Source organism: Orbicella franksi, chromosome 9 (assembly GCF_964199315.1).
Source record: "Orbicella franksi chromosome 9, jaOrbFran1.1, whole genome shotgun sequence".
NCBI classification, from domain to species: domain Eukaryota; kingdom Metazoa; phylum Cnidaria; class Anthozoa; order Scleractinia; family Merulinidae; genus Orbicella; species Orbicella franksi.
In genome coordinates, this window is record NC_138153.1 from 1,443,808 (window position 1) to 1,465,130 (window position 21,323).

The 21,323-nt window shown below is 39.0% G+C and overlaps 3 protein-coding genes and 1 long non-coding RNA gene across 4 annotated transcripts; 2 read left to right on the forward strand and 2 right to left on the reverse strand.

The window, feature by feature from the left end:
* Positions 1 to 412: 412 nt before the first annotated feature.
* On the forward strand, positions 413 to 3,957 carry LOC145497050 (uncharacterized). Its single transcript, XR_014050638.1, has 4 exons — positions 413 to 446; positions 1,890 to 2,028; positions 2,946 to 3,014; positions 3,517 to 3,957. It is a non-coding gene; the product is annotated as an uncharacterized LOC145497050 (long non-coding RNA).
* Positions 3,958 to 6,635: 2,678 nt separating this feature from the next.
* LOC145496691 (coiled-coil domain-containing protein 169-like) lies at positions 6,636 to 13,617 on the reverse strand. Its single transcript, XM_081476424.1, has 8 exons — positions 13,308 to 13,617; positions 12,837 to 12,919; positions 9,649 to 9,762; positions 9,370 to 9,413; positions 9,139 to 9,237; positions 8,519 to 8,572; positions 7,992 to 8,089; positions 6,636 to 7,444 (listed from the first exon to the last, which is right to left on the reverse strand). Exons 1-8 carry the CDS (start codon positions 13,541 to 13,543, stop codon positions 7,288 to 7,290), a joined length of 885 nt encoding a protein of 294 aa, XP_081332550.1. The 5' UTR covers positions 13,544 to 13,617; the 3' UTR covers positions 6,636 to 7,287.
* A 202-nt stretch (positions 13,618 to 13,819) lies between these two features.
* On the forward strand, positions 13,820 to 15,745 carry LOC145496692 (testis-specific serine/threonine-protein kinase 3-like). The gene is made up of 2 exons (XM_081476425.1): positions 13,820 to 14,516; positions 15,435 to 15,745. The coding sequence occupies exons 1-2, from the start codon at positions 13,829 to 13,831 to the stop codon at positions 15,743 to 15,745; spliced, it is 999 nt and encodes a 332-aa protein (XP_081332551.1). The 5' UTR covers positions 13,820 to 13,828.
* Positions 15,746 to 16,220: 475 nt separating this feature from the next.
* Positions 16,221 to 20,557, reverse strand: LOC145496689 (uncharacterized). The gene is made up of 4 exons (XM_081476422.1): positions 20,175 to 20,557; positions 18,347 to 19,080; positions 17,571 to 17,868; positions 16,221 to 17,143 (listed from the first exon to the last, which is right to left on the reverse strand). The coding sequence occupies exons 1-4, from the start codon at positions 20,470 to 20,472 to the stop codon at positions 16,269 to 16,271; spliced, it is 2,205 nt and encodes a 734-aa protein (XP_081332548.1). The 5' UTR covers positions 20,473 to 20,557; the 3' UTR covers positions 16,221 to 16,268.
* Positions 20,558 to 21,323: the final 766 nt, after the last annotated feature.

Here is a 21,323-nt window from a genome sequence, read left to right on the forward strand (position 1 = left end):
AAGACACCACGGCTTTGCATACCTTTGATCTCTTATGTCAAAGGCGTTCAAAGGCGGCATGGCTTTGTACAACTTTGATCTTACGTCATGTCATGTCAAAGGCGAGGTCAAATATGGCCATATCTTGCGACTCCGTTTTTAACGCCCTAATAACCTGCGTTTTCGTATTTTTTTCTGTTTTAACGATAAAATGAAAGCTTGCTTTTTTGCCAATGTGTATTTTTTTAATAAAAAAGTTTTCACTTGACCTGGAGGTCGCACAAGGAAGCAACTCGAAAACAGCGGGAAAACGCGGCTACCAGCGGCTTCCCGCATTTTCTGGCCAATCAGAATAAAGGGAATAAAGGTCAACGAAGTCGGCTGTGAGGAAAGCAGACATTTTTCTTTATTTCGCTTCATTATGGCAGCTTTGGTGAAATTTTCGTTGTGTTTTGGACCAGGAAAAGGTAAGTCTTTGAATTTCGTTCATTTTTTTTCAATGTTCAGAGAATAACGGAGTTTAAAAAGTAAATTAAACGTAGCAATGGCTACATAAAGAGCTGTGAATTGCGTATATTTATGGCAATACAGATCCTCGGCAGTGAAAACAATTTGGTCGAAGATTAATTGCACTTGACTGAATCACAGTTGATCGGCAAAGCTCTTCGTTAAGAAAGACCAAACTTTATTTTCAATTCACATATACTTATTTACAAAAGTTGACAAAGATAATTTTTTTTCTCACTCAGTCAAGTCTTGTGCATTAAATTGAAGTGTCTGTCATAGCATACATTTTAGCATGATCAGTGCTTGAAATAAACGTAACTTAATAATTAAGCTTGAACTTAACTCTCTTTACGTATAAATTGTTGTGCACAATGCCTCTGGTAATTTCTGAGCTTAAACAATTCCCTTGAAAGAAAGCTCATGTCAATATAAAGGAAATTTGCATTGAAGGAAAAACTCAGTCAGCCATGCATGACAGTTCATCACGACCTGACTTAATTATCATATTCATTATACCATTAAAAGAGTTGTTGACACTGAAAATTTAATCTATGGATAAGTTTCTGCTTTTGTCTCTAGTTACCATTCTTTTGAAAAAAAGCTCTGTTTGCTGCCACAGTTGAAATTATGATGATATTTGTTCATTAATGTTGATAAATGACTTCACTGGGTTGAATTTAACAAATTGCATGTGGTTTAGTGTGGTCTGTACTCTTATCAACAATGATATGCATCATCACAGTGGTCAAAATGTTGTGGACTCACGAAGCACAGCTTCGTGAGTCCACAACAAATTTTGACCACTGAGATAGCGAGATCAGTAGCAATTGTAGTAAAAGTTTGTTTTGATATGTTGTATCAGGCTTATGGATCAATCATTTGGAACTCCACTATCTCCTGCCCAACCACCCCCCCCCCCCCCCCCGAACCTGCCAGGCATTTGACATTTTGAACTGTTTCCAGGGCTAAGAATGGTTTCATACCAGGTGATCAAATGCACCTACCCTGTGACATTTGCAAAACTGAGTAATAGAAATGTAGATTGAGTGTCAACCAAGGTGTCAATGGAGTGTTGATTGAATATCGATCGGGTGTTGATAGAGTGTCGATTTAGAGGATCGATCAAGGGTATCGATCGACACTCGACCACGGATGCCTTTAGTACACATAATCCAGCTTATCTTTAGTAGGTGAAATTGTTACAATGTGTGATAAAAAATCAAACTTGCCATTAGTTGCAAATTAAAAAGCTGACCCCATAATAATATTATTATGTGGCCTCTCTGGACAATACCAGTAGTTTTAGAGTTTCATGTCTTGGTCTTTTGAGCAATAGACAATTAAATGCCAATAAATATGTGACTAGTGGAAATTTGCTGATGAATGTTGTTTTTATCCTTCAGCTAGCCACTCTAGAAGAACTGAAGAAATTAACAATAAATTCTGGGAGAGGATACAATATACAACTCTGTAGTTCATAGTCAACTCAGATGCAGTTGAATCATGCAATGCTCCAAAGTGTGCACACATCAGAACATTTTGGTAAGTAAAAGGCTGGAATATTCATTTGTTATTTCTATATTTTGTAGCATAGACCATCTTATAATTTCTTCAGCCACAACTTTTAATATCTTTTTCCAGCAAAGAAAGGATATAAATAGACTTTGAAAACCTGGCTATAGCTTATTAATGTTATTTTAATTGATCATTTTTATTACAGTCTCACTCTGTGAAAAAAAAAAGTTGTTTCTTTTTGGTTCATTTAAGGGCAAGTGAGGAAATGTTGTCTTTCTTAAGGGACAAATACATCAACTGGCTCACCTGGATGAAAATTAAGTAATTAAAATGTTATTGAAAACATGCAAGGGGTGGGAATCTTTTTGGTAAATGAGTCAAAGTTGCAGAATGTTGCAAACCAGTCTCAGGAAATGTTGGTTTTTGACTGGTAAAAGCTGAGTTTTGAATCTAAATTTTGAGTGGTTGTCTGCAATATCGACTGTTTTGGTTTGGCCATCAGGTTTCCAAACCAAATTTTTCCAAGCAAAATTAATAATATGATTAATTCATAACTTAATTGATGGGATCAGTAGAGAATTTAAGGTGTAGAGGATTTGATAATAACTTAGTAAAAGTAAATTGACAAAGACATTTATTTGCTTTTACTCAATTGAAAATTTTGTTGGCAAATTTGACTGGATAATAGCCATTTCTCTCTATGAGATGCGGCTGCACTGGGAATCATAGTGGTTGTATTCATCATCTTGGACTGGATTTTTGTCTCAATGAATGAGCCATGCGATTCCATGCAGACATGTCTCATGTTAAATCATTTAATTTCAGGAATTTTTTTCAGTGGAAAAAAGTGTACAAGTAGTTGCTAACTGTTTACTAATCAAATGTGCAATTATTTTGATATGTTTATATGCTCCTTTTCACATATGATCTACAATGAAAATAAGGAAAAAGATTACACTACTGAACATGAAGAGATCTGTGGAAATTACACAGGAACAGCAATATTCCCAAAGGTGTGTGTATTCCTCATTTCTTATCACAGTTTATGTCAGATTTGTTGATTTTTAGATTGCTATTCTGCAACCATAAAAGATCTTTGTTGTAAGAGGTCTGTAAGATGTCTTTAAGAGACAGACAGACAGATGGACTGGTAAACTGGCTCTAGGCTTTTTGTTTATTTGTGCCAAGCTGTACACTTTTAAAATGACTCCAAGTCTTTGTTCTCTTATGAAATTCTAGCTGGGGATAACCCTTGTTCAGCTGGTGAAATTAGCTTGTTAAACTGGCTCTTAATGACATACCTGTGTGACCAAATCTCTGAGTAGAGTGGAGAGAAATACAAAAAAAGGCTACTATTGACAGAAGCACAAACTATTCGGAGGAGTAATGATCTGATTGGTCACGTTTTATTAATGTGATATTAGCAAAAACTATAGGCAAACTTTAAGGAATAGAATGCCAAGATTCACCCTTAATATTCATTTCCAACGTTTTTGTCTGTTTGCTTTTGTTTAGACAAATGCGGACAAGCAGTGGTCGACAGGATGGACTTATCCAGTGAAGATGCATTGATTAATTTCGTCAACGCCTTAGACTTTGTCAAAATGTGTCTTCCCTAGAAATCATGGGGATTTAGTTGGCATTGACCCCCAACAAGGCAGTTTAACCACTTTGATGAGAAAGAAGTGGAAAACACTGTATTCCATTCCACTTATAATGCAAGAATGAGCAAGTGCAAGAAGCAGAAAAGGAGAACTGCCAAAACATAAGGAGTTCCATGCAACGGACTGTACGTGCCATCTGGAAAGGACGCTTATACACTAGTTGACTTTTGTGCGAAGTTTGCTATATCTTTCCCGAAATTTTGCGGTTGTCTTCCCTATTGTCTAGTCTGGTCTAGTAAATTTAAGGAACTGAGAATTTAGCCGTAGTACTTCAATGTTAGATAAATGCACTTTGTACCCTGGAAGATTTGTTGACTGTTGTTTTCACGATAGACAAGACAATGTTTTCCTCATGATCAGTCTCATTACGTGTAGTTTGAAACCAAGCCTGCAACGTGGCTTTTTGAAACCTGAAGTCCAAAACATTTATGTAAGGTACTTGAAGGTATTTACTCTTGATAAAAACGGGGGAAAAATTGAAACTGAGATTAAGTTGAACATTTATTTTCTTAAAATTAGGCGCAATGATCTTTCCGGGCCGCTTTTCCGTTAACATTTGCCAATAGTTTGGTACAAAATAACCTTATTAAAGCTGATATATTCTTCAAAACTTGTCAGACATAAATCAAGAGTACGGATCTAATTGCATCTTTCGTATGCGGAGCTACAAAGCTAGTGTAGCAAGCAGAAAAAAGCGTATAAGATGTGGATCGCGCGAAACGTGATCAACGGTCGCGCAGCGCGAAAGAGGAGCGCGAGCGAGAAGTTCGGGCGAGACGCGCGAGCGCGGAACGCGCAGAGTACCTTTGACAAACCTTTGGCCTGCGTCACAGGCATCTTCGACCACGTCTTTAGCAAACCTTTGACTCGAATCGCAGACAAATTTGATTACACTTTTGACCCGCCTTTGACAGTGCGCAAAGGCGTATCAAAGGATCACCTTTAACCCTAAAAACACAGGCGTTCAAAGGTGAGTAAAAACGGCCTTTCCCGCCTTTGATTTGGTGGTAAAGGTTTATTCACAGATGATCTTTGATTCGCGTCACAGATCGTCAAAAGCGTGCAAAGGCGACCTTTACAAAACCTTTAACAACACATTTGACGCGCGGTAAAGGCGATTTTTCGTGCCGTGCTTTGGCTAATTAACTCAAGTACTTGGACACAAAGGATCAATTCAAGTCATATGGGGATTTTACAGATTTGATTTGTCTGGCCAAGACATTACTCGACACCAATCAATGGTACTTCAGCATCGATACTGGCCTTGTCACATCCGTTGTTTTTCTCGACTTAGCTAAAGCTTTTGACACCATTGATCATAATATTAATTATTCCAATAATTTTCCCTCGAAATAAAGTGGTGACCCATACGGGAGACCGGATAATATGGGAGAGTTTTCACCGTCTGGAAGTGAACAGGTTCCCGACGCCTTCTTTCCAAAAAAAGAAAAGTGGAAAAAGAAAGGCCTGATCGCAGGTTATAACTGCTCTAAATTCATCGTTTTCTACGCGTCATATAATGTCATAAAATTATTAGCTATAATTAAGAATACTACCAGTATATTTTCAGCCTAAAATCGGCAGAAAATAGGAATATTCAGTCTGGGCCTGAAAAACATCATTCTTATAAAAAAAAAGACTGTACTACGACATGCAATGTAGAAAGCACCAGAGGCGAGTATTGAACTTAAATGAGCCCAGTTAAGTATTGCCAAAGCGCCATAGTATAAAACTCTCTAGGATTCACTGATTTGAGTTGTAAATTTGTGCAAAACAGTAAAGCGCAAAAAAATGTTGGATTGCAATGCATTGTAAAGAGCAACGGCAAGACCAGTGATGGCAAAGACGAGAAACACATTTACCCCCAACCAGTCCGTTTTGTTTGGCTGTACATCTTCCTGTGTTCCCTATGGAGCAAACTGAAACCCTGGGATGAGTTTGGAGGAAGAATGATGAAATCTGTTGTGTGGATTGAACAAGTAGATAATCAGAACTGTGAAAGACACTGTTGACGTCAGTACCAGTAGAATTACAAGTAACAGAGATCCAAATGGTGGGTTGTGATGGTTGTCGTGACCCCGGGTCCATTATATATATGGGTAACGTGCATTTCCATGCCAAATGCCATCCATATTAGCACAGCGACAGTGATGGATGGAACCATATTGCAAAGTTAGGAACTCTCCACAAGTTTAATCTCCTTGGCCAGTTTGGCGGAATGGCATAAAAAAATGTGTATTAATAATGTTGTCAGGATTCTTTTTGATGTGACAAACTCTTTGAGGGTTGCACACGGGACCCCTTTCCCTCTGCGAACAAATTAAACAACAAAGTGATGATAGGTGGTGAAGCAATAAAAGAACTCTCTCTTCTCTTGAACGGGGTTTAAAACATTTGTGGCCACTTTTAGACCATGTTTAAACAATCACTATAACAGTGAAAAATGCCACTTGAAAGGGAAATGATGGCGTTTTACTTCCTCATTAAGCGCTCTCTAAATGATACCTCGCAACTTAAAATAGTGGCAGTGTGTCCTGAATATGATAAGGCCATCAACAAAAGCCCTTCATAATTTATGTGTTTGGTCATAAATAGGGTAAGGGTTTTGGGAAGCGGACCGCACAACCCTACCCAATTATTCTGGGTGAGTCCTCACCCCCGGTGAGTCCCCCTCCCTCACCCCTTAACCTTACCTTTTAATTTAGGGGTATTGAACTGGAAAAAAATATGCCAGGAAAAAGACTTTGGCACCTTTTCCATGTTGCTGTTTTTCTTTCGTCGATCTCGTCCCTAAACCTTCTTGTTATATTGCCGCTATTCTGGATGAAGACGTCACAAATGAGAAAGCAATTGGTGCAACAAGAGCCACCAACACAGGTTAATTATAATGGAGCTAGAAAGGTCATAAATGCTCTAACCTGCGATCATACCATCCCTCCCTTCTGACAATGAAAAAGAATAACAATAATATTATGAGAAAATAAATGATCTATTTTATTTTCTAAAGGAGAATTCTTTACAATTGCATCATATGTACAAACAAAATAATGTATTTACAAGTTCACAAAAGAACATTTTTAACACAATTATAAATAAAGAAAGTAATGGCTGCAAATATGTCATAATTGATGATTCTTAACCTGTTTCCTTCATTAAGACAAGATACACCTCAGTTAATGGTTACAACTGAAAATATTCCATGTTGAGACAGTATCCTTTCTTCTAATTACAGTAACAACAAAAATATCTCTTCTAGCTACAAGTGCCAACTTGCCTCATAACTATTTGTTCTGAGGGTCAAATACTGCTTAACAGCTATCAACAAGCCAAATAATCACTTTTGGAAAAATTGTTAATTTTTTGGTAGCATATATATTTACTAACCAAAATATTACTTTATTACTCAGAGTAAATATTAGATGTTTTGTCAGAATAGCACTGTCAACTAAGGCTACAAGAGTCCTTTTTTTTAGTTTAAATGATATAATGTGAACTGCTAACTAGCTTTGTGATCCATTTTTTAGCAACTGTGCTACATTTCATCTGATTGTGTTATTTAAAAGAATAAATATCTTAAGTTATAATATATATTTTTTAAATTTTGAAAGTTCTTCAATATATTTTAGCTGTTCCTTGGACTGTTGCCAGGTGATTTACTCCCCCCTGATCCCGAGCTGTCCAGCTTTGGTAGCTTACGTACTGCTGCCACTTTCTTCACTGGGCCTCTCTTAGGATCAATGATTCTCTGATTGTCCGGCAGGCCAAACTGGTTAGGATGCCTGGAGGATACAAAAAAAGTGAATTACAAAATAGAGAGCAGGAAGTGCTTATACTGCATGATGTAAACATGGTGTAGTAGATCCTGCTTTATGAACCCCCACTTGAAAACACCTCATTGTTACAACTGTGCTTTTGATCTCTAGCTTTCCCTACAATATGCTGCTTAATACACATTAGACTTTATGAGAATTCAAGCTGTGAAAAAGGAGCTTGGAGCAAGAAAAATGTTTGTGGTATTTTATCCAAAACTGGAACATAACAAGTGCACGTGTGGCTTGATGCCAGGACTACCTACAACCATGACTTCAGAACATTGAAAAATTCTCACAGACAACTCATTAACAAAGACACTTTTAGAGGTCCATATGTTGTCCATATTAACTGGCTTTGATTGTAGCTAAGTGTGGATAGTATTCAAACATCTGTGTGGTGTGTTTGGTTTACAAGTCAAATAGTTACATTTCAGATCACCCAACTCATGATGCCTAAAATTACTTTAAATCAAGATGAAAAAAGCAACATCACGGCACACCATGAAAGACCAACCTTAACTTAGCTGTCTGCAGCTGGGCTTCATTTTCTCGCTGAGCTTCACTAAGAGCCTTCCTTGTTTTTGTCTTTGTTTCATCAATGACTGCAGCAGTCTGAGATGCAAAATAATAAATAAATGATAATCATATCAGTATTACAGATAATGAATGTTGCTAGTGAGGACCAGATGAGAAAAGAAAGCTTTCAAGGTATTTATGGAATGTATGATTGCATGGTTGTAAAATGATGTGAAAACTGCTTCTATTCTTACTTATCATTATTTGCAATCCTATGTGGATTTCAGACACAATGAACAATGATCCCCTCAATAAATGCAATTTGCATCAGCATGATTTTTAGCCATCAGAAGTATCGCATGGCATGAGCTTGTTGTGAATTTGCTTCATTCCAAGGTTGTTGGTTAGTTTGAAGTGACAGTTTTGCTTTTGCCAATATTAATAACATTGATTTAAACCCAGGTTTTTAAATACTGCAGAACAATGGTACTTGAATGATATTGCAGTTCTAAGCATGATACTTACTTCATCTAGCTCTGTTAAGTATTTCTTCCTTTCTTCATTTATCTTGTGGTATGCCTTAAATATAACACAGTAACAATAACATTGTTGATTTAACTTTTGTTATATATTTTACATTAATTCACTAATTTTACTGGTAAATTGTCAATGATTCTACTCTGTTGCATTAAGTGACTAGGAAGATGGATAACTGACGCTCTTCATTCAAAAGGATGCTAAGAATAGAACCCAGAATCCTTGAGTCTCTGAAACCTATGATTCAATCTCAAAATCCTGGAAGCCACTATAATGAGTTTCAAAATGCCTTGTTTTTCTGTCTCACAATCTTTTCAGAGTCTAAAATCATTTAGGTTGTAGCTGCGGATTTTCACACAGTCTTGCCATATTGATGAGTCTTGGATTTTATCACCCTGATCACTCCAGGAATTAACTGTCTTGCCACAACAACACAATGCTAACAATAACAACAGCAGTAACTCAAAGCAGAATCATTTGACCTGAAGTCCAAGGTAAATTCATTACACCACTGTGCCTCCCAATAAAAGTGAAAAAGAAAGAGTGTTCCACTAGTGTTACATAATTACATTATATGGAGCTAAAGAAAGGAACAGAACTTAAGATACCTTGGATTCATTGTCTAAACGCCACTCCAAGTCTCGTAGCTGACCTTGTAGCTCTATTTTATCTCGCTCCAGTTGTCTCATTAGTTTTCTGATTTCTGCCTGTTGGTTAAAACAGAGATTGAAATAAAACATTTTGGGAACATTTTTACAGCCTACTGTACAAATAATAATTTTGCTGACATACTGAGACACTCCAGAGAACAGAGGTTTAATATATTTTTTAAGACTTACATCAGATAAACCATTGTATGTTTTGAGGTGATTACTTGGTTTTCCTATATAGAAACAAAACAAAGCTTTTAAGAACTTCTCAACTAAGGCATGAGTTAGCAAACTGAATATATGTACTTAATGCACCATTGAAATAAATATTGTTTAGTTTGATTCATAAATAGGATTAAGTAGTATGCATGTAAACTAAACCAAGATCACTACAAGTTTGTCACTACAACATGACATAACATGCTATTTGTTTACTGTTGTATTATAAGCAGACAGCAATGAGCTTACCATCTCGAGAAGGAATCTTAAGCTGTCCCAGTTTGTCCCTCAATAATACAACCTGTTTTTCAAGTTGATTGTTCATCTCTTGCTGGGTCTCAAAACGGGTCTTCCATTCATTATCTACAGCAACAGTCTAATGATTATTATGTACAAATAGCTGAATTCCTGAACAAACTTACATGCAAATCTAACTGCAAAACAACAACAACAATAACAAAAAAAAAAAAACAAAAAGCAAAAAACAACAACAACAACAACAACAACAAAAACTGCAAAACAAATCTCTTAGAAGGAGAGATGTTCTCTTGACCTGCTTGTCCTACCCACTCACTTCCTCCTGGTCTCACCCACCTACACCCTCAATGACGTAGTGACCATATATATGCACGTATACACATGCACAACTTTGGAGGTCCCGAATAAATAGATATATATTTATATACATTGTATAATTCGCTGGTTTGTCAGTCTCTCCTATTAAAGCTACAATCAATTTCTCAAAGGTTGGCATATTGAACAACTTACATGTAAGTTACCAGAGACACTGTTACTATTATCTTGCAAACCTTTTTAAATATAGGCATACATCGTATGGGCTAAGAGTAGTGGGCTTGACTCTGGAATTACCTAATTTTAATCTTAAATTTAAAAGGAACTCTTTCTCTTATTTATTAACTAAGTTATGGAACAGTTTGCCCTCTCAGGTATGTCTTTCAAGTGATGTAAATGACTTCATAAGTAAATTGCAAGATTGTAGCTTTTTAGAACGTGTCTTATAGCTTCTCTGTCATGTTTTAAGCTTTTTTTTACTTTTTTTGCAGGGCTTAGCAAATTATATATTATGTATTTATTGCTAATTTTTATATATCTATTAAGTTGTTTTAAAATAGAATAACATTATTAACTAGAATAGAATAATATTATTAGCTGTAATTACTATAGTTCTCACTTTTACGTGCTTATATTTTGAACAAGTTCTTAGCTCCTTGACGAAACATGTTAAAATAAATGATTGATTGATTGATTGACTAATTGATTCTCCAGAAACAGCACTTCTGAGCCCCTAATAAATTAAACTTTTCTTAGGGAAGGGGAAGGGGGGGGGGCACGCCCCCAAATGCTGCAAGTGACTCACACCTTTGGTGCTTGATGACCTTTCTCTTTGGTGTGTACTCCATGAAAAATGTATGCTATACCCTTGACCCTCCTTCCCTTTTTACATGATAACATAGCACTTCGAGGACCAGGCATTGTTAAACTTCGAAAACAACAAATTGAATTGCCATGCTTCTCCCCCATGAATAAAACCAGAAGGTACAAGGAGCCATTTTTCTAGGTTTTCCTAGGTGCATGTTGTACCAAATATTGACAAATCTCTACACCATAAGATACAAGGGTTTATGGTCACTTAGTTCCATGGTCACTTCGTTCCAACCACTTCATTCCATCAAAGAGTCACTTTGTTTCATCAAAGAGTCACTTCGTTCCAAACGTAAACTAAGCTATTAAACTTTTATTTTCAATAGATTTTCTGAAAATTCGAAGTTAACAAATGCTTGGTCTGTTTTGAATCTTTGTTTATGAACAAGTTACTCCACCATCTTAGATTGTTGTGGAGCCCAGTCTTTCCTGCATTAGTGTTTTCATTGTTTATATCTTTAATAAATGTCATTAATTATCTACTTTCAAGTAGGTTTCTCATGTTGGTCATTGCTTTCATTTATTTGGTGGCTCCTAAAAGAGCCGTTTTTTTGGTTTGGTATACTTTATTAACTTGTCTTCAAATTTCAAGTGGTCCATTAAGATGAGAGCAGGCCTTTAATAGCCGTCTTGCTGATCTTTCGTTGGCTTCGAACTGGTCCCAAAGCTCAAAGATTTTCTGCTGTAGGTCTCTGTACTTTCGTCATTGGATTCTCCTCAGCTTCCTTTCGGACACCAGTCAGATCTGAAGTAATGTAAGCTTAGCTTCCCTGTGAAGAAGATGGATCAGCAGGTACATTGGAAGCTGTCCTCGTCTGGATGCTTGTCAATTTAAGCCATAGTGCCAACCCTCAACATCGTTGTTGGTTCTGACAGCCAGGTGCTTCCGTGGACCCAAGTGCTGGATACGTAGTTGACAAACTCGAGAAGTGGCTCTGATGCCTCCCTGCAGAGTGTCTCGTTTAGTGTGGTCGTCCTCTTTTAAAAAGGTATTCACTGTCATCAGCTGACTGAAGGGTCTGTGGCACAGCTTAAATGTAGCATCGACCTACCAAAACTTTGAATGGGCAAGGAACTCAAGCTGCTGATCAGTGGCAAAAACTAGGTGTCTCCGACTCCTTTGTTGGTGCAGTCGTTGATGACCTGGAAGCTGATGGAGAAGGAGCTGGAGAGGTTTTGCCTCACGGTCGGCGAATCAGCTAAGGACGACTTGTTTAAGGCTACTTCGGCAGGTAAGTTTGACTGATCAGATAGTTCAGAGTTGAAGTCAGCATCAAGAAGCTCAGAGTTGAAGTCAGCGCCAGGAAGCTTGGAATTGAAGTCAGCGTCAGGTTCGGCATATGTGGAGATTTCACTTAAGGCGGTACTCTCAGCCTGAGGGCTGTCGCATGTTAAACAGCACCAGTCAATAGACACACCGGTTTTAACTGCTTCTCAGTATTGCAACTGTGATATATGTGTATCGCAAGTGCTGTGTTGCCAACAGAGGCAGCCATCACACTGCAGGCCTTCTTGACAAGATATACACATCATAAGGTACTGTAGGTCGGAGACATTGTAACATATAGAGCGGCTTGATTCACTTGTAATGGTTGCTGAATAATATGAGTATCCACAATTGAATGATCCCTTTTATACATATCACTAGTGACCAACAGATGGAACGAAGTGACTTGGAACGAAGTGACCATGGAACGAAGTGACCATGGAACGAAGTGACCATGGAACGAAGTGACCATGGAACGAAGTGACCGGATACCATATACCCATATACCTGGATACCGGATAATCATATCAATTTGCCCCTGTTATTCAAACGGCAGGTAACACTATCCACGTGAAATAAATCAATTTCAAGTTTATCAAATTTTAGCAAAACAAACTACACCATTTTGATCTGGGAGCTTGCTTTAATAAATATACAACCCTTTGAACAATCAGACTCAGTACATTAGTGGTTTTATAGTGAAAACAAAGTTCTGCTAATTATCTACCTTCATCCTCGACATTGTCGTTTTTCTCCTCCAAATCACTGATGGTATTCTCAAGCTCAACTGAAGACTGTTCTAACATTTCTCTAAAACAAAATTACAGGTTGAATTGTTTAATTTGTATATTAACCTAGCTTATTTCTAAACCAGACTAAGAACATCTATTTAGCAAACTGCAAATGCCTGTTCCTGCACTTGATTGCTAACAAAATTATAATTGTTTAAAGTCTGTAAAATTTTAAGGCTTTAACTGTTTTTCTTGATTTCGTATCCTTCGAAAACCTTACGACCACACAACTTCAAAGGAGATTCCCAGGGCTGGACAGTCACAAGTGATTTTTAATTATAATTGAAAACTCAAAAAGGCATAAATAGTTAGACAATGTAGCTCAACATTTTGGAATAACAAACTTTCATCGGAGGTCAAATGAGGTCTAAGAGTCCATCGCTTAAATCACAATATTCACAACTTACTTCATCTGTCGTTCCTGCTGAATCTCAGCTTTCAGACGTTCGATTTCGTAGTCCAATTCCGTTCTTGGCGCTTGTTGCTGCTGTTGCGGCTTAGAACCGCGAGGAGTGCTCATTTTATAGCTTTTCCTGGACCCTTTAGAGTGTTTGTGGGTCTTTTTCTTGCCTTCAACTTTTCCTTCTTCTTTCCTGATCGGAGCGATAGCGGTGAGGTCAGTAGCTCTGCGAGCATGGCGCATGTCTGGTTTCTATGGTGACGAAGACAACCGAAATTTAAAAGTTTGAAATTGAAAATAAACTTCTGTGTTGTAATGTCTATGTTGTTGTTTTTGTTTTTCATTAACTGGTTTAAGTAATTAATTAGCAACGTTTCAGTTAAGTTTGACGTCATAAACATAATAAATGGAACAATACACTAATTGACTATTTGGAAGTAATTATCGTTGAGGATTGCGAATAAGATCGAGTCAGGAAGGACGTAGAATGTCTCCCTGAAGCAGATCGACTCAAATGGTAAATCGTAAATGTCTGACGATAAAGATCAAAGCCCGGAAACGGGACAAGATTCCAAACGCAAATCAGACGCGGTGCCAACCACAGAGAAGTCGGACAAACCTGATTCAAACGCAAGTCGCACAGAAAACCCACTAGCTGGTGTGACTGCGTTGCTTGAGCGCTATGGTTACCAGCTAGGAGATATTCTTGGGAAAGGCTCATACGCAGTTGTGAGAAAGGCATACTCTAGAAGACACAAAAAGTACGTTGCAGTCAAAATCATTTGCAAAAAGAAAGCACCCGAGGATTTCCTTTCGAAATTTTTGCCTCGTGAGATCAAGGTTCTCAAAAGACTCAGCCACCCTCATGTCATCTCACTTATTGAGGTCATTGAGACCAACACAAGAATGTATATCATCACTGATCTGGCGGAAAGCGGCGATCTTTTAGAGTACATCAGAAAGTACGGAGCAGTGCCAGAAGCAACTGCTAAACAGTTGTTCAAGCAGCTAGTCATTGGAATCAATTATGTTCATGGTGAGGATGTGGTACACAGAGATCTCAAGTGTGAAAATCTCCTGCTGGATAAAGAAAAGAACATTATTATATCTGACTTTGGATTTGCGCGAGACAATTTGACCTCGGCTACTGGAAAGCGAAAACTTTGCCACACATACTGCGGCTCTTACGCCTATGCACCACCAGAAATACTTAAAGGTAGGAAACTTGTTTTAGTTTCCTAAATAAAGACGTATGGGTTATTGACCAAGTGTGAGGTCAAGATGGCTGGATATTGGCCAAGTTCTTTTTTTGCGTGTTTATGGACCGAGACGGAGTCGAGGTCCATAAACACGCAAAAAAAGAACGAGGCCAACATCCAGCCATCTTGACCGAACAAGCTTGGTCAATAAAGGATTTATTATATGGCTTTCGGGGAAATTTTTCTTGCGGGACACGGCGGGTAGTCCCGAGCGGGCAAGATAGCTCCATCTTGCCCGCTCGGGTAGCCAATCGCAGCGCAGGATTTGATTCATCTTGCCCGCTCACGGAGCTAGCCATATAATAATAAGTTATACTTTGTAAAGGGTATATATGTTAAACGTTTCAAGCGCACGAGAGATGGAACTTCGCGTACCATTCGATAAGGGTGTGGTTCTTTTAAAGTATCAAGTGGAATACCATTCGCCACATTAGAAACGAGCAGAAGCCTAGGGCAAGTCACATCTCGCACTGGATTGTGGGACTGTTACTGGGGACAAAACAAAAGACGAGAAGCTTTTCTGTCCCAGTAACGATCTCACAAGCTCAAAAGCAGCAACATGTTGCGTAATAAACCATCTGAATGTAGATGGTCAAGGTATACACAGTACACGGCCAGATCCTGTACGCATGTTCATCGAGCTCAACTTTGTACAACATGCTACCGCTACTAACAAGATGGATGGTGCAACGCAACAATGCTTTTCAACTTGCAACGAAACATTGTCAAGCGACAATTTGCAATGTTGCCTGCATTGATTTATTGGCCTAAAAAGTATTCAAATGCGCCGACGTGTTCAATGTTCGTTTACAGAGGTAGAAAAAAAAAAGTACTAAAAACTGCTCTATCTGATATCACTGTTATCATCTACGTAGGTATAGCTTATGACGCAATGCTAGCGGACGTATGGAGTATGGGGGTGATTCTTTATACCATGGTCTGTGGTCGGCTGCCATTCGATGACTCCAATTTACGGAGTCTTCTGCAACAGGTTCATCGCCGTGTCAACTTCCCTTCCAAACTGAACGTCCCTGATCCAGTCAAAGCCGTCATTCACAAAATGCTACAGTGGAATTTAGCGGAGAGGATAACAGTGCAGCAGCTACAGCAAGAACCATGGCTGTTTGACCAGGGGCGGAAAGAATCGGAAAAAAGCCTCGTGGTTAAAACTACTGAAGCGGAGTGACCGCCGCAGCAGGCAACGTATGCGTTTAACAATGCCTTCCATGTAAGACTACTCACTGGCAAACCAGTGAAGAAAGGCCTTTCTTGAATCAAGCACGCATCAGAAAGAAAAGCACAGGTTAATCAACTCGAATTGGTTGCGACCATTTATTGTTGTTGTATCACAAATAAGTTTCCGATAAAAACACTGCCGGTATTAAAGCCATAAAATTCAAATTTATTCTGGTGAATTTGAACTAGTTATTTCTCAAAAAAGAAAAACATATCGAGACGTGTAAAGACTTTTTAGAGCAAGTTAGCGCAGAGCATCACGTTGGGCGCACTGCAAGGGTCTTCTCTGAATCGTAAAAGAGGTCCTATAGCAGTATCAAACTCTATATAGTCCGACTGTGTTTTATTTCTTTGTATTTAGAATCGTGAACCAGAGAAGCTGACTACCACGTGAATAAGATTCTGACTGAAATCTAGAATAAACAGTTCCACAGCTTCATCTTTAGCAGAAGTCCAACGTCTTCCTGATCTCATTACTTGTTGTTAATCTGCGTTTCTCTTGGGTCTCCAGAGGCTTGCCTTGAAGATTCTTCTCTGAAGAATTTTCCATTTTCGACTCCTGACATTTGAGATTCCTCCAAAACTTTATCAGTCCCTGTGGTTTGCTGTTGATTTCTATCATTGCTTGTTTCTTGCACGGTCACCCTTTTAGGATTTTCACTGGTTTCAGCATCACTAATGCCATGTTGAACCTCTGCGTCATCATTATTCATTTCCAGTCCTTCTTCATCTACAGTAACAACCGCAGACTCATACTCTTCATCATACATTGTAGGGTCAGCATAGACAGGCACAAACCTCGTAAAAACCTGCAACCTGTGATTTTTAGCATCAGCTACAATGATATTCCCAGATGCATCCATGACAACGTCATACGGGTTATCAAGACATCCGGGATCGGAGCCAATCATCCCAAATGTTCCAAGTGATTCGCCAGTTGAAGAAACCACCTGAATTCTGTGGTTCTGACTATCTGCCACCAAAATATTGTCATTCTGATCAAGTGTTACCCCTCTTGGGCAGAAAAACTTGCCGGACCCTACCCCCCTTGTGCCAATTGTTTTACTCTCGCCTAGGTTCTCTTGGCTGAAGATTTTGAGTCGATGATTCTCATATTCAGTAACGATGACGTCACCGTTTTTCTTGACGACAATCCCCATGGGGCAGTGCAAGTCGTGAAGTCCTCCAATGAAACAAAGAAAGTTCCCATCGAATGTAAACTTTTGTATTCTGTGGTTCGCCTTGTCGGCGGCGTAGATGTTTCCGAGAATGTCAAAGGCCACAGCGCTAAGCTCGGGTCGTTTGTCGTTCTTGCTGTATACGGGTAAAATGGGACGAATCAGTTCACCTGAATAAAAATGCAAAGTAAAACTCGTTATCAAAAAGATATCGCGGATTGTGTTTGATTGAATAAGTAAATGAGTACTGACACCTACAAGAGGTTAATCAAACCCTGATCAAGGTTTGTGGTATTTATAACATGCGGTTCAGCTTGGCTGATAGCTTGGTGCCTCTTCGTACTCTAGAGAGACAGGAACACGTCTCTTTACTCACATGTACTCATTTCAAGAGTAAGTGGATAAATACAGAATTCAGTTGTGTTGAATACATGGCCTGGACACTACTCTCCCGTCTGGGGTGGGAGAGGGAAGTAAACTACGCACGTAGTCAATTTGTTCACGCATTCAGTGACATGTCCTGGAACGAATTTTATAACATATCAACCGATTCTTTGATCAAACGATCAGTGTAACTTACACAACAAGTAAACTCACCCGTTTTGCTAAAAACCCGTAAAATCTGCGAGTCAGTCATCACCAGATCTCCCCGTAAGCTAACCGCCAAGGAACATGGCCGACATTTCCCGCCTAAGACTAGAGGCTCCCGCGCCATGTTACCGTTCAATTCCAGGATCTGAATGCGCGCGTTGCCATAATCAGCAACATAGATATTTCCCAATCCTCTGTCGACAGCCACACTGGAAGGGTACTGGAATTGAGGAGGATTAGCGCGCTTTCCTTTTCGACCAATCACAGTTGAATCGCGTTCTGAGATCTCGCCGTAGTCAAGAACCTTTTAGGAACAGAAAAAAAGACATTTGCATGAACTGTCAAGGACTGTGCCGGAAAAAAAAGCAGGCAAACGTTTATAGTAAGACTATGACTTGTAGCTTTCGTCTCTTCCTAGTGACGTGAGATAAGTTTGCGTTATATATTTTCAGAATACTATGTACGTAGAATGAGAAAGGGGCAGTGGCCACTGGTTAGCGCGCTGAACTCCAGAGCGAACGATCTAGGTTCAAGCCCTGGCGCGAATAATCGCATTTTATTCTTGGGCAAGGCATGTTGCCCTCACAGTGCTATTCATGTATAAGTGGGTTAAAATACTGGAGACGAGCTTCGACCGGATTGGCCATTTCGCCCAAACGCGGACTTCACCGTGCGTAAAATGATAATACTACAATTGGAGAGATGATTAGTATTTCCAAAAAGAGACTGAGAATGAATGGCAGTCATTTAAAAACATTAACAAATTTACGAGCTCCCTGTACCTTATATTCCAGTCTCCTTGTAATGTGTGACTCGTCCATGGTGTTACCATGATTACCACTCAAAGAAAATTGGCTCTTAGGTCTTGAGAAAGGCGTCAGCGGTTTCAAACGCCTCGTATCTTCAAGTTCAAGTGAAAGATTTTCCAATTTCTCTTGTAACTCGGACGAAGTGCGCTGATTTTTCCTTGCGCTCTGCTTCAGTTGGCGTATCTGCATCAGAAGGTCGTGAATATTATCCTCCAGTGCAATAATATCCTGTGTCTTGTGCCTGATTTCGACATGCGCCGTCCTAATCAAGTCCAGGGCGTTCTGATGTTTTGCGATGAGCTCGTCTTCATCTCTTTTCCCCTTTTCATGTTCTTCTTGTTTCTCCTTTAATTCTCGCTTTATCGCCGCACTGCTGTGGTTCTCATCAAGTTTCTGCTTAACCTTGTCGACCTCCACTTGCCGCTTTTTCAAGAAGAATCGAACCGTCTCCAGTTTTCTCTCAAACGATTCTATCTCGGCCTCCTGTTCAACGATCTTGTTTTTCAAGTTTTGAATAGATTCCTCGACAGTGACTAGATTCTCGTTGTTGGCTTGAATTTGCACTTCACACCCCTTGATCTGAGTAGTGATTTCTGTCTCTGCGTCCTCGCATGTGCAAATTTCATTTTCCACGCTCTCGATCATGCGCAGTAGAGTTTCCCGCCTGTTGTTCAACCTGGAGGCTCGCTGGCTTTGCTCCTTCTCACCTGGAGGGAAAGGACTGGGTCAGACCTAGGGTTTTATCAATGGCGAGACCAAATGTGTACATAAGCTAGAAATCCTGTAAGGTATCGGCTATTATTTGACACTCTATTCAGCCGGGAGTCTCGAAGTAATTTCATTCAAGCCTTGGCCAGACGAATTATCCTTATCGGAGCAATCTAAAACTTCAGTTTTTTTTCGCGTCTATTTAATTTTTTGATGCATAGCCGTCTTACAGGAACCTAAAAAAACCTACGTTTCAAAGCAGACCTATGAAAACTTAATACAGACCTTTGAGCCTGTGCTTTTTGTTCTTTCTAATTTCACAACTGACAGCTGACGGTCACTTAGTAGATAGACGGTCGCCGTAAGTAAACTCGTTAATCCTCAAAACTGACTCAAACAAGAGCAATCTGTCGGCCATGAAACAAGAGTGAATACAACTGGCACGAATATGCACCGGCGAGGAATAATAAATTGATAAAAACTGAACGAATGTTGATAAGAGATTACGGACTCGGTTTAGGTCGTTTATTCTCACTCGCCGGCTATCTGTGGACTGAACCAATGTCTCGTAGGATTAAACTATACTCACGGGTAAACACAAAATGTAATGAATAAAGACATACTTAAGTCGTGTTAAGCATAATAACAGAGGTTTTTACCTCATTCGGCCAAACATAAAGATTTAATAAATATGTACGTGGACCAGAACTGAAATATTTTGCGTGGCTCGAATTGCTTTTCACGACTAAGAAGCATTTTCATTTCTTGGAACATGAATTAACTTGTAGCCAGCTCCTTCGATGATAGATGGGTATAATAAACCAACTTATATTTACGGCGGTTATCTAACTGTGCCATCGATTCTAAAAAATAAACGTGAAATGCCGGATTGCACGAGAATTAATATTTTGATTGCCCGAAGAAAAAAAAAAAGACATGTACTATGTTGGCGTTTTACAGGAGGATACAAAATGAAGCAGACCGTGCTTTCAAGTTACTTATCAGTTATAATCATTGTACCGGTCTGGATCACAAGCGGTTCGAATGAGGCATACGAATTTGATGAACGCAATTAAAATAATTTGTTACTCACCAATAATGGTGACAGAAGTAAATTTCTCCTTGAACTCGTCAACCAGGTTGACTTGCTTCAGACATTTGGCTTCTATCAAAAGCTTTCTCATAAAAGCCAGTTTCTTTTCGGACACCAAGCCTCTTTTTCTGAGCAGCTCCGTGAGCTCCAGTCCTGAATCGAGATGTTCCAAAGTCTCCTTATTGACGTGTCCTTGTAAAAGATATTTCATGTAACGAACATCGCTGAGTTTCAGTTCTTTTCCGATATCGCGGAGAAGAAGATTGAAAGGTGAATTATATACCGCTAGGGCCGACATTTAAGACCGTGCGCGCATGTAGTCTTCAGTAAAATCAGTTTACAGTGTTGATGTATATTCCTTGGTTACATTCCGGCACAGAAAAGATGCCCAATTTGCATACTCTTTGCTTTATTTAATCTTCTGCTTTTGACGCGTTGCTTGGACAACACAAAAGGCGAGCGAGGTGGGAAAGATTAAGCAAACAATTGGACCAAACTCTTATTCTTTTCACTCATTAGAGTGATTAAATTGTCAACCGTTTAAGCCGAGTACCTTTTTTTTCAAGACGGGTGTTTTTGACGCTTACTTGTTTTGTTCTGACAGTGACAGATAACCACTTAAAGCTTAATCCTTTAATATTACGAAATTTTGTTAGAACTGGTTCCTGGTTGGAGGACTTGGAGAACCCAGCGGAAGTAAAAACGGGCAAAGATTGCAAGACGGAAGGTTACAATTCAACCTTTGGCTCTTTGATGGAGACCGATCATGAAATGGCAGGACAGTTACCAATTAATTAATGTATTTTCAGTAATGTATTCCTGCATAATGTATTTTTCGGAGCTCGAAAGCCAATGGCTACTATAGTTACCGCGCACATGTGTTTTAAAATCTTTTCATAGCCACGTGCAACATTTACTTCTCTTCTCATATTTATTTTGTAATACTGATGTAAATTAATTCTGTAAGTAGTGCGCAATAGAAGTTGATTTTTTTTAAAATTAATAAAACTGTAAACAGTCAGATAGCATGCATTCTTAGGTTACTGTATACCTTCAGGGGTGTCTCGCGTCCAAGCGATGTAGCGCGTCCGGTTTAAGGTCCGGTAATACAGGCAACATTTTTCTTCAACTTGTCACGCAACATTGTTG

What these genes read in the sequence shown, in the direction of transcription:
- LOC145496689 (XM_081476422.1), bottom strand. Translation starts at nt 20,472, where the DNA reads ATGTCGGCCCTAGCGGTATATAATTCACCTTTCAATCTTCTTCTCCGC. An exon ending in TACTTCTGTCACCATTATTG is followed by an intron (nt 19,081 to 20,174) that starts GTGAGTAACAAA and finishes CTTTCCCTCCAG; the next exon opens with GTGAGAAGGAGCAAAGCCAG. An exon ending in CAAGGAGACTGGAATATAAG is followed by an intron (nt 17,869 to 18,346) that starts GTACAGGGAGCT and finishes TGTTCCTAAAAG; the next exon opens with GTTCTTGACTACGGCGAGAT.
- LOC145496691 (XM_081476424.1), bottom strand. Translation starts at nt 13,543, where the DNA reads ATGCGCCATGCTCGCAGAGCTACTGACCTCACCGCTATCGCTCCGATC. An exon ending in CATACAATGGTTTATCTGAT is followed by an intron (nt 9,238 to 9,369) that starts GTAAGTCTTAAA and finishes TTTAACCAACAG; the next exon opens with GCAGAAATCAGAAAACTAAT. An exon ending in ACTTAACAGAGCTAGATGAA is followed by an intron (nt 8,090 to 8,518) that starts GTAAGTATCATG and finishes TTTGCATCTCAG; the next exon opens with ACTGCTGCAGTCATTGATGA.
- LOC145496692 (XM_081476425.1), top strand. Translation starts at nt 13,829, where the DNA reads ATGTCTGACGATAAAGATCAAAGCCCGGAAACGGGACAAGATTCCAAA. An exon ending in ACCACCAGAAATACTTAAAG is followed by an intron (nt 14,517 to 15,434) that starts GTAGGAAACTTG and finishes TCATCTACGTAG; the next exon opens with GTATAGCTTATGACGCAATG.